This window comes from Musca autumnalis, unplaced genomic scaffold (assembly GCF_047663935.1).
Source record: "Musca autumnalis isolate F117 unplaced genomic scaffold, ASM4766393v1 scaffold_1, whole genome shotgun sequence".
NCBI classification, from domain to species: domain Eukaryota; kingdom Metazoa; phylum Arthropoda; class Insecta; order Diptera; family Muscidae; genus Musca; species Musca autumnalis.
The window spans coordinates 318309804-318323424 of NW_027411644.1; the positions used below are offsets into that span (position 1 = coordinate 318309804).

Here is a 13621-nt window from a genome sequence, read left to right on the forward strand (position 1 = left end):
AAATCGATAGCTTTCGATTTTTTTAAATGAAATATCGAAAATATCTAATGTTGGGAGTATCGGTAGTTTGCCAGCTCTACCAATAAGGTGTTTTTCCTTTCATACAAATCGCCCCGGCCCCCCCTCACAAAAGGACACCAAGCATAAATCTTCAAATTTGTTCCTTTCTTTATTTACAACAATTTTATTAAACTTAATATTATATTAACTTAATTATTTTATTATATTAAAATACTTATATTAAATACACTATTATATCTCTTAACCGCTAGGATAAAATGGTTGTGCTGGATATGGCCTTTGACCCACAAAAGCATAAGGATTGGGATTTACAACTCTTGCAATATCGGAATAGGTTCGGCCAGTACGTTTTCCGCCTGGGCGTTTGCCGGGTCTATAATAAGAACCATAATATCCCCCACCACCGCCGCCATAATAGCCATAGTAATTATTATTATTATAACCATAATAAGGATTGTAATAACCAGTCCTGCTGCCATACGCCAGTGACTTCTTTAAACTTTTAATCCATGGCTTAAAAAATAATGCCGAACACACATCACTGCAACAGATTGTGACGAGTAAAAAGAACACAGCACTTTTAAGAAATTTCATTATGTTGAGTATTAACTTTGATTTGAATATCTTTCCGATTTGTTCTTCCCAATGTAGCTCTGCGAATGGATACCTTTGAAATGCAGGAGCTTCTATTTATATGAAATAACAAATCACCGAGAATATCTGGCGAATACAAATGGCAATGAATCTTTTTGAAAAGTTCTGTTCTTTTTATTTTTTTACTGCTACTTCCATGTTAATTCCCCGTAATCTACTTCAGATCCAGAAGAATATTTTACATTTCCTTAGTATGCGTAAAGTTATTCACACACTGACACAATTATTCCCATTTCTTTATTGGTTATCAAGTGTACTTTTTATGTTCTTTATCGTTCTTGTTGTTTAGAATTGATTGTATTTTTTGTGATTTAAGAATTGCAGAATTGCCGTTGTTGTTGTTGTTGCGAAGCGACACTTCTTTGGGCCAGCCCAGTTTATTTTTGGTTTATTTACACAAAATGTCTGCTGCTGTTTTCAAATTGCTCTGTTATGGCATCTCTGTATCTTAGTGTGATTTACACGGAGATTGAATTCAAATCACGTCTTAACGCCACGACTTCTCACCGTTAAATGTTTGGTTTAATCATCATCGCTGTTAACGGAAACATAAACCAATCTTTGGTTTGCAGCCACAATGGATATGCAAAGATATTTTTGTTTGCTACATCAGTAACGAAATAAAATTACAGATGTTCATCTAAAAGAAATAGAGTTGAATAGTTTTCAGACTGATCATGGGATGGTAAAATCTATAATTCTTCAATGTGAGGATATTGCCACGCTCAACTTAGAAAGAATCTACTAAGCATGGTATAATAAGAAGGTATGACAGAGCTTCCTGCTGATTACAATTTTTCAGAGTGTGTCCGATTTCTGTTAATACAAATTGATATTTGTGAGTGTATGTCTAGAGCTCAAAAGCGTGACAACTATTATTAAAATATATTCAAAATCTATTGCAAATACATTTATTAGTAACAGGTTCGTTCTGGAAGACATGGGTCAAATTTGGTATTTTAACAAGTAAGAACGGCGTTAAGTTCGGCCCGGCCGAACTTGCCCTCCACCACCAGTTGTATTGAAGTAAAACTGAAAAATTAGTTTTCTTTCATTTATGAAGAAGACTAAATACCAAATTCCAGCGATTTCGGTAAAACAATGTGGCTAACTTTCAAAATACCGAAATTCGGGAGGTACCGTTCTATGGGCGCTATATGAAAGCGCGGACCTGTACCGACAAATTTCGGGGGGAAAGCTCTATACTACCAACGAAGACATATGGAAAGTTTTATAACCCAAATGAAGACTAAATACCAAATTTAAGCCATTTCGGAGAAATATTGACGCTACAACCTTCAAAATACCGAAAATCGGGAGGTACCGCTATATGGGGGCTATATGAAGGCGTATGTCTATACGGACAAATTTCATATGGAAATTTGTATACCCCAAATGATGACTAAATACCAAAATCCAGCCATTTCGGTGGAATATTGAGGCCACAACTTTCAAAATACCGCAAATAGGGAGGTGCCGTTTTATGGGGGCTATATGAAAGCGTGGGCCGTCTCGGAAATAAAATTCCACAAATTGGAAATTGGGATATCTGAGCTTTTTTTTCTGCTTCGCTAGTATTTGACAAATTTTGGTAACGAAATTTAGACCAATTTGTAGCTCAGAATGTCTTCTGTACAGTACAATTCCAATAACAAAACAACAACAAACAATTCCAATAAAAAAATGTGAAAGTGGGTTTGTTGCTGTAACTCATGCACTTACCTTATATAAATGTGATTGGAAGTAAAGCCTATACATAATATTCAGCGCGACGTACTATAATAATTCACCATCCTACCACAAAAGCGCCCTTGGGGCCTCCGAATTATTTAAATACGTTATGACCAAAATCCCGTTTAAAACACAAAACCGCGATTAAAACATATCAAACATTTGTTCATTCGTAAACAAAAATAATTTTCATTTATTGTCGTCTTATTAGGACGAAGGTCATTATATATTAAAGTTTTTAATTAATTGAGTTTTTAATCGAGCTAACATGACCTAAGGAGTTTTTGTATTGAAAAAGTGAATTCTAGCTAAGTCACCACACACTCAACCAATATGCTACGATCGTTTCGCTAGTGGTTTAATTCAACAACAATAAATAAAAATTCGCAGCAGAGTCCGGCTGCCCCGGCTGAGGTTTGAACCTGGGACCTCTCCAAAAAACAGACAACGTTGTCGAGGTCTTAGGGTTCTAAGCCACTGCCAAATCTACTTCTGAAATGGAAGGCATTACAATTAATGAAAAAAAACCATCTTCGATTGTAAATGTGTATGTATTGAGAAAGGTTTCTAGACAAAGACACTAGGTTGACTTGATAAGTAAAAGGCTTCAAAAATAATTCATACCCAGCCAGTATTTTTTGAAAATTTTAATCAAATTCGAGTCTTTTTGATCCGACTGCACTATTAAAAAGCTGGAATATGAGCTCATTTTCTGATCATAAATGACTCCTTTGTCGGGAGGGAAATGTAACCTCAGGCGACTCTTCTAAACAAATCACAAATGAGTCTTCCTCTGTATTAGTTTCGAGTCATTTTTGCTCATTTTCTGATGATATGTAAAGTCTTTTTCGAGTCGTATTTTAATAATTTATTTGTGATTTGTTGATTAATTTGTGACTCTTTTTCGAGTCATGTTTATATTCATTTATGAGTCTTTAGTGAGTCATTTATGAGTCTTTTTATCAGACGACAATTAAATCTGATATGTCTGAAGAGTCTTTACCGAAGACGAAACATGCATGTCACATAGTGGTGGGTGTGTGGGTTCGAATCGTCGGCTTTCCTTTTTCACTTGCATAATAGATCATAAAGCTCGATTAAAAAAATTAATCTTAAAAAATGATCTTCGCCTAAAAAGGCAAAAATTTTCAAATAAAGACAATTAAAAGAATTTTCTTTTTTATTCTTCATTGTTTTTTTGTTTATCTCCTTTGCTCTGTTTTCTTTTCTGCTTTGTTCTGACTTTAAATTATCCCATTAGTACACTGTTTCTTCAATCACTTTCTTCATTTCACTTGGCAAAACCTGGACATTAGGGCTATAACCAAAAAAATACCACCACATAGCCGTGTAGAGCATGGAAAACTATTATGAAATACCGCGTAAATTTTTCTCTATCGCGAAAAAAGTTTCCGCACCAAATGCATTGAAGTTCAGTAGTTCATTTTTTAATTTTAGCTGTTAGGACAACATATTTGCTCTTAATTAAAATTTTTATTTCTGGACCAATTTGTTCTCAAATCGCGCCATTTCGGAGCATTTTAGGAATTTTTGACACTATTGCAATTTTTGTTTTTCCTTTATAAACTCGTGAATTTTATGTTTATATTTATTGTACCTATTGGACAAGAGAATATGGTGTCATTTGCAATTGAATTTTGAACGGTATCTATGGAGCAGAAGCCCAGAAAAGAGGATAAAAATCGAAACTGTTTTGCTATTTTGACCATTAAGATCCGCTTCTACAGAGTTCGTATATTCTAGAAAGATGTTAATTTAGATATGAGGTACATTTTTGTAGTTGGTTGTTTGCTTCAAGTTTGATCGGTTTGATAGCCGTATAACAAAACTTGAGAAAAAAATTTAAACGAAATTTTACTATGGCGATTTTGACCTTGCAGATGAAGTTGGATGGAATATATGTGTTCACAATTATTGTTCTTTATGACAAGAGCTACAACTTTGTCTCTGAGATGAATTCAAATTTCCTAACGGTTTGGAAGATATAGTCCTGACGTTTAGAGGCCTATAACCGCGAAAGTTGATGAGATACGAAAAAACGGCGAGACACGTGTCCTCTCTTTTTTGGTCTGCTATTACGCTGCGGTATGGTTAATAATTTTCGTGTTGCACAGTGTTATACGTGATATTTATATCAACGTTTTGTAGAAAGTGTATATGAGAATTATATACAACCAAACCGTTATGTTTGGAAAAAAACAATTAGTGTTTAATCACCTAGCTGTTCAAAATATGATTAGAAGATACATAATTCTAATCACTTTTAAATTGAGCACTTTTTAATCATTACAGGGAGTCACTTTCGAGTTCCTTTCTGATCATACAAGCGGCTTAATCAGTTTTTGATCGCCAAAAGGACTCTAAAAAGACTCCACAATGTGATTTTTGAAATTTGTAATAATGGTTGTATAAATAGAATTATAACAAGTAAAAAAGCGTTAAGTTCGGCCGGGCCGAACTTTTCATACCCTCCACCATAAAATATTCATTCCTGTCCCCAGCTTTAAGTGAGTACGTTAAAATGTCAGATAATGTACATAAAATGCTTCATTCGGGAGGCCTTTTTTATGGTGCCTATATCTAACCGTTGACAATTTTTGGTGGGCTAGAAATTGGGAGGTACTGTTATATAGGGGTTATAATAAAACATGGGCCTATGTTGACAGTTTTTGATAAGAGCCTTTAATGTCAAATAACTCCTAATTCGGTTAAAAAATTTAGCTAGAATCCTCAAAATATCGAAAATCGGTACATAACGTGGGAACTTCAAATGTCATTAACAGCTAGTTCGGAGGTATCTGGGCTATACGAAAATATGAACTTAAATGAACAATTTTTGTTGCAGAATTTTTGTTGACTTTTAAATTTCAAATTACAGAAAGTTCGTCAAACAAATAAAGCTAAGGTACGGAAAATCGGGAGGTTTGTTTTGGGGCTATACAAAAACATGGACCTACGTACGGTTAAACATTTTAAGTAAAATCCTCAAAGTACCGAAAATTGGGAAGTATCGTTATATTGGGGCTATGTTGAAAATTGTTGATGCAGATGTGTGGTGACCACTACAACCTTCAAATGTCAAATTACAGTTAGTTCTGTTAAAAATTGTTGCTAAAATTGCCAAATTACTGAAAATTGGGAGGTACCGTTACATGGGAGCTATATCCGAACATGGACCTATGTTGACAATTTTGATGGAGAGGTGTTGTGACCACTAAGAACTTCAAATGTCAAATTACTGCTAGTTCGGTTTAATATTGTAGCTAAAATCATCAAATTACTGAAAATCGGGAGGTACCGTTATATGGGGGCTTTCTTGACAATTTCTGGTGGAGAGGTGTGGTGACCAATAAGAATTTCAAATGTCAAATGTTCAAATTACAGATAATTCGGTTAAAACTTGTTGGTAAAATTCTCAAAATACCTGAAATCGGGCGGTAACGTTATATGGGGGCTATTCCAAAACATGGACCTATGTCCACTAGTTATATAAGTTTATTGACATTTAAGAACCCTAAATGTCAATTGATAGCTAAATCGGTCTGAAAATGTAGATAAAAACGTCAAAATGCCGTAAATCGGGGGTACCGTTATATGGGGGCTATACCAAAACGTGGACCTAGGTCCACAACTTTTGTTATATAAGTTTAGTTACACTTAAGAACCCTAAATGTCAAATTATAGCTATATCGGTCTGAAAATGTAGCTAAAAACGTCAAAATACCGTAAATCGGGGGGTACCGTTATATGGGGGCTATACCAAAACGTGGACCTATGTCCACAAGTTTTGTCACATAAGTTTATTGACATTTAAGAACTTCAAATGTCAAATTATAGCTTCATCGGTCTGAAAATGTAGCTAAAAACGTCAAAAAACCGTAAATCGGGGGTACCGTTATATGGGGGCTATACCAAAACGTGGACCTATGTCCACAACGTTTGTTATATAAGTTTATTGATACTTAAGAACCCTAAATGTCAAATTATAGCTACATCGGTCTGAAAATGTAGCTAAAAACGTCAAAATACCGCAAATCGGGGGGTACCGTTATATGGGGGCTATAGCAAAACGTGGACCTATGTCGACAACTTCTAATATATAAGTTTATTAACACTTAAGAACCCTAAATGTCAAATTATAGCTACATCGGTCTGATAATGTAGCTAAAAACGTCAAAATACCGTATATCGGGGGGTACCGTTATATGGGGGCTATACCAAAACGTGGACCTATGTCCACAACTTTTGTTATATAAGTTTATTGATACTTAAGAACTCTAAATGTCAAATTATAGCTAAATCGGTCTAAAAATTTAGCTAAAAACGTCAAAATACCGCAAATCGGGGGGTACCGATATATGGGGGCTATACCAAAACGTGGACCTATGTCCACAAGTTTTGTTATATATGTTTGTTGACACTTAAGAACCCTAAATGTCAAATTATAGCCAAATCGGTCTGAAAATGTAGCTAAAAACGTCAAAATACCGTAAATCGGGGGGTACCGTTATATGGGGGCTATACCAAAACGTGGACCGATATAGCCCATCATCGAACTTGACCTGCCTGCAAACAAAAGACGCATTTTCCCAAACTTTCAGCGTCCTATCTCCATTTTTGTGGATGCTAGAGTGATTACCACAGACGGACGGACGGACGGACGGACGGACGGACGGACGGACGGACGGACGTGCTCAGATCGACTTAGAATTTTACCCTGATCAAGAATATATATACTTTATAGGGTCGCAAATGAGTATTTCAATGCGTTACAAACGGAAAAACAAACTTAATATACCCTCCATACTATGGTGGAGGGTATAAAAATCAGCCTTTGTCTTCATATTCAATATTCCTGATGAGCTGAATTAAACCACCAGCGAAACGATCGTAGCAAAAACTCCTTAAGTCATGTTAGCTCGATTAAAAATTCAATAAAATAATTTTCTATTACAATAAATTGACTTTCCCCTGCAAACATTTGGAAGATTGTTGGACGATTTTTGTATCAGATTTTTCTTCTGCGCTTCATTCCGGCGATCTTTTAGCGAATTTTTATATAAAATTCACCTACGCGAGTAATTTGTCATTCGTAGACGATTCTCTACAATTATTGTTTATTATCAATCGCTACAACTAATCCTCTGCATCTCGGCGATCTTTCCGCGAATTTGTATTATGTTTCGCTTGTTGTTAGTGCAGGCGAATAATATATTATCCTTCCGAACCCCGATCAGGCGATTGTTACTAAAATGTTTGATTTTGATACATATTGAGTCAAATATTCATTCTTTGCATACTTGTCTGTGGCCGATTCGTCATTGTTTATTGTTAATATGGTCTCATACGTTTTTTACCTGTCTGAAGACCCTCCATGACGGATTTTATTATCACTGAACTTTATCACATTCAATACTGTTAGTGCATAATGCATACATAATGACTACAAAAATTTGCAAAAAATATTCGCTTTATAGTACTGATTCTACTTTGCAATACATTTATTGTCACCTAAAATTTGTAGGTAATTATTATTTTAGTCCACATTTGTTATTAATTGCAAATAAATTTTGTATATTTTGACGTAATACTGTTTTGAAGACTAATAGCAAGAGATTTGAACAAAAAACCGTATAGTTTTTACATAATTTGTTGCCATAAACGAACAATTATTATGAAATTTGTTAAAATTTTGGTCTTTGCAATATATTTGTTGTCAAACTGTATTTAGGCATTGGCCGAGTGTAATACATCGAAATACTGATCTCTTTCATTGATCGAATCGGATAAAGTCACCAAAAGCTATGTATTTCTAAATGCGTTTGGTATTTTTTTTTTCTTTCTTAACCCAGATATGCCCATTGCTTGGTCTTGATGATTTCAAATGTATTTTTTTATATTATTTTGGATGTAAATGAGAAATAAAAGCACTGTGTTTATAGGTTTTTAAACACATATTGAAAAAAGTGGTTTTTGAAGTCGTCCTATATATAGGACATTGGGTACATGACCTACTGTGTGTGATACGACACAAAAAATTTTACATGTAATTCTATGCCACATTTTTGGCATATATTAAAGGTTTTTTATGACAGGCTTCTTTGATGACAGACTGCTGTAGAATTTTCCTCCATTTCCGAGAAATTGGCCCAATCGATCATAACGCAATTTACTATTTACACTAAGCGATGGATGACACTTTTGGTGTATCGGGACATATTTGCTTCTAAAAAATAGAGTATTAGCAGTTGACCTATAGTTCCCGCATTATGCTTCTGAATCTGCCAAGTTTTATGTACCGCCATATCCCCACAGTGTGCTACGATTGGGGAAATACCATTTTTATACCCTCCACCATAGTATGGAGGGTATATTAAGTTTGTTTTTCCGTTTGTAACGCATTGAAATACTCATTTGCGACCCTATAAAGTATATATATTCTTGATCAGGGTAAAATTCTAAGTCGATCTGAGCACGTCCGTCCGTCTGTGGTAATCACTCTAGCATCCACAAAAATGGAGATAGGATGCTGAAATTTTGGGAGAATGCGTCTTTTGTTTGCAGGCAGGTCAAGTTCGATGATGGGCTATATCGGTCCACGTTTTGGTATAGCCCCCATATAACGGTACCCCCCGATTTACGAAATTTTGACGTTTTTAGCTACATTTTCAGACCGATTTGGCCATAATTTGACATTTAGGGTTCTTAAGTATCAATAAACATATATAACAAAACTTGTGGACATAGGTCCACGTTTTGGTATAGCCCCCATATAACGGTACCCCCAGATATACGGTATTTTGACGTTTTTAGCTACATTATCAGACCGATGTAGCTATAATTTGACATTCAGGGTTCTTAAGTGTTAATAAACTTATATATTAGAAGTTGTGGACATAGGTCCACGTTTTGGTATAGTCCCCATATAACGGTACCCCCCGATTTGCGGTATTTTGACGTTTTTAGCTACATTTTCAGACCGATGTAGCTATAATTTGACATTTAGGGTTCTTAAGTGTCAATAAACTTATATAACAAAAGTTGTGGACATAGATCCACGTTTTGGTATAACCCCATATAACGGTACCCCCCGATTTACGGTATTTTGACGGTTTTAGCTACATTTTCAGATCGATTTGGCTATAATTTGACATTTAGGGTTCTTTAGTGTCAATAAACATATATAACAAAAATTGTGGACATAGGTCCACGTTTTGGTATAGCCCCCATATAACGGTACCCCCCGATTTGCGGTGTTTTGACGTTTTTAGCAACATTTTTAGACCGATTTAGCTATAATTTAACATTTAGGGTTCTTAAGTATCAATAAACATATATGACAAAAGTTGTGGACATAAGTCCACGGTTTGGTATAGCCCCCATATAACGGTACCTCACGATATACGGTATTTTGACGTTTTTAGCTACATTATCAGACCGATGTAGCTATAATTTGACATTTAGGGTTCTTAAGTGTTAATAAACTTATATAATAAAAGTTGTGGACATAGGTCCACGTTTTGGTATAGCCCCCATATAACGGTACCCCCCGATTTGCGGTATTTTGACGTTTTTAGCTACATTTTCAGACCGATGTAGCTATAATTTGACATTTAGGGTTCTTAAGTGTTAATAAACTTATATAATAAAAGTTGTGGACATAAGTCCACGGTTTGGTATAGCCCCCATATAACGGTACCTCCCGATATACGGTATTTTGACGTTTTAGCTACATTATCAGACCGATGTAGCTATAATTTGACATTTATTGTTCCTAAGTATCAATAAACTTATGTGACAAAACTTGTGGACATAGGTCCACGTTTTGGTATAGCCCCCATATAACGGTACCCCCCGATTTACGGTATTTTGACGTTTTTAGCTATATTTTCAAACCGATATAGCTATAATTTGACATTTAGGGTTCTTAAGTGTAACTAAATTTATATAACAAAAGTTGTGGCCCTAGGTCCACGTGTTGGTATAGTCCCCATATAACTGTACCCCCCGATTTGCGGTATTTTGACGTTTTTATCTACATTTTCAGACCGATTTAGCTATCAATTGACATTTAAGGTTCTTAAATGTCAATAAACTTATATAACTAGTGGACATAAGTCCATGTTTTGGAATAGCCCCCATATAACGTTACCGCCCGATTTCAGGTATTTTGAGAATTTTACCAACAAGTTTTAACCGAATTATCTGTAATTTGAACATTTGACATTTGAAATTCTTAGTGGTCACCACACCTCTCCACCAAAAATTGTCAAGAAACCCCCCATATAACGGTACCTCCCGATTTTCAGTAATTTGATGATTTTAGCTACAATATTAAACCGAAGTAGCAGTAATTTGACATTTGAAGTTCTTAGTGGTCACAACACCTCTCCATCAAAAATTGTCAACATAGGTCCATGTTCGGATATAGCTCCCATGTAACGGTACCTCCCAATTTTCAGTAATTTGGCCATTTTAGCTACAATTTTTAACAGAACTAACTGTAATTTGACATTTGAAGGTTGTAGTGGTCACCACGCATCTGCATCAACAATTTTCAACACGGCCCCAATATAACGATACTTCCCGATTTTCGGTACTTTGAGGATTTTACTTAAAATGTTTAACCGAACGTAGGTCCATGTTTTTGTATAGCCCCAAAACAAACCTCCCGATTTTCCGTACCTTAGCTTTATTTTTGGACGAACTTTCTGTAATTTGAAATTTAAATATCAACAAAAATTCTGCAACAAAAATTGTTCATTTAAGTTCATATTTTCGTATAGCCCAGATACCTCCGAACTAGCTGTTAATGACATTTGAAGTTCCCACGTTATGTACGGATTTTCGATATTTTGAGGATTCTAGCTAAATTTTTTAACCGAATTAGGAGTTGTTTGACATTAAAGGCTCCCATCAAAAACTCTCAACATAGACCCATGTTTTATTAAAACCCCTATATAACAGTACCTCCCAATTTCTAGCCCACCAAAAATTGTCAACAGTTAGATATAGGCACCATAAAAAAGGGCCTCCCGAATGAAGCATTTTATGTAAATTATCTGACATTTTAACGTACTCACTTAAAGTTGGGGACAGGAATGAATATTTTATGGTGGAGGGTATGAAAAGTTCGGCCCGGCCGAACTTAATGCTTTTTTACTTGTTCTCTAATAGTTCCGATAAGAACGATCCACTCTATCCATTTCGAGCATTCCCTACCCGCAAATGAACGTATCCACCATGAAAAATTACTCCAAGTAAGCATTTCAGTTATATTTAGAGAATCATTTATGGAAAATACCTCAAATACATAGCATTTTATATGCCCAATGTCCTACATATAGGACACCAAACTTTAAGGTGTCACAACAACAAAACTAAAAATCAATAACTAAATGTTTATACATATAACACTCAAGCAATTCTTTATAAATAAAAATCGGAAGAAGATATAGTATTTATTCACTTGTAAATGTGTCAAAATTTACGTACCGTCTATATGTCCAGTACTTTTTGGCCAAACCCAACTTATAATACCCTCCCCATATAGTGGTGTAGGGTATAAAAAGCAGTGTTTGAATTTGCTACCAGCACAGCACTGAAATTACTAAAAATATGCTATTGCTCTGCTGTTTTCAAAAACAAAATCGAAAACGGTTGCTGTGCTATGCTGCAAACATAAAAGTAGCACAGCACATGGTCTATGCTGTGCTTCTGAAATCTGCGAAGCACACAGCATAGCATAGTCATCAACATCAAAAACGAATGCTATTGCTATGCTGTGCTGCAGACATATTAACAGCATAGTAAACAGCCGCAGTCAAGAAAACAAAAACGAAAACTATTGCTGTACTGTGCTATGAACAAAATCAACAGCATAGCATCAAACATAACCCAGAATGTTTGATGGCAAAGAAGTATGTATTTTTTGACGTTTCTTCTATTTTTACATTACCATACGTTTTGGACAAATATTTTGCAAAAAACTCGGCTTATTTGTCATTTTTCGACAACTAATACAAGAAATGTATTCGTTTTATTTAAAAACTATATTTCTCCCTTACGAAGATTGAAACAATAGCAATAGAAAAAAACGGACTACGAAGCACAGCTTCGTAGGAAAACAATGAGAGAGAATTTTTGATAATAAAATGCCACTGTTAAACATCTGCTGACAAAGAAAAAGTTATGGTATTGTTACGAATGTAACTGATAGGTTTAAGTTAGTTTAGTTTAATTTCCGTTAATTTAAAAATTTGAATTGTAACGTAAAGTTTTTATTACGCAGTTACTTTATTTAAGCAACAACAACTACCATGTAGAACTCTCTTCATCATTCTAGTCGTTACATTACCTTTTGTTAATGTTCTTTTGTTTGTTTTGTTTTGCAACAATAATGTAATTATCGTTTAGTTCCTACTTCTTGTATTTCGTGTAGTTGTTTTAGTTACGTCATTACTGTGCTTGTATGTATGTGAGTATGGATGTTCGCTTAGTGCGAATGTGCGTCTGTGTGTTCGCTGCACAGATTCGAGTTGTTGCCATATTTCTAGATATTTCTAGACCAAGGAGATTTTGGGTATAAATAGAGTTACGAATGGCAACATTGAGTGAGTTGTGTTTTAAGCGTTGAACTGAACAGATCGGTTAAAGAAGTGCTGCGTGCTAACTAGAGACAAGCTGTGTGCTTTGTAATTAAATTCGGTTCTGAATAAGTGTAATAAAGTAAATAAAGCATTGTAGAAACGTAATCTAAAACGAACCCTGTTTTATTTGGTACAAATCGTATCGGGGAATAAAACAACGTCTACACGGAGATTAGTTAAATCTAATTCCGTAACAGTATGTTTACATTTACGAAATCCACTCGATTTGTCAATTCCATTGCTTATACGTCAAATGAAATCCACTGGATTTTAGACGAGTTTTCAATTGACATTTACGTAAAGTTGAAAGCGATTGGATTTCGTAAATGTAAACGTACTATCAATTGGTCTGTTCCTTTACTTTTTAAAATGGTAATGCTAAGTTTACATTTACGAAATACACTCGATTTCATCTGTCAATTCCATAGCTCAAACGTCAAATGAAATCTCATTTGAAATCCATTGGATTTCATTTGACGTTTAACCTATGGATTTGACAGATGAAATCAAGTGGATTTCGTAAATGTAAACATAGCATGACAGTG

General features: G+C 35.0%; 1 protein-coding gene across 1 annotated transcript; it reads right to left on the reverse strand.

Moving 5' to 3' along the window:
* Positions 1–261: 261 nt before the first annotated feature.
* Positions 262–615, reverse strand: LOC141393441 (uncharacterized). The gene has a single exon (XM_073966432.1). It carries the CDS (start codon positions 613–615, stop codon positions 262–264), a length of 354 nt encoding a protein of 117 aa, XP_073822533.1.
* Positions 616–13621: the final 13006 nt, after the last annotated feature.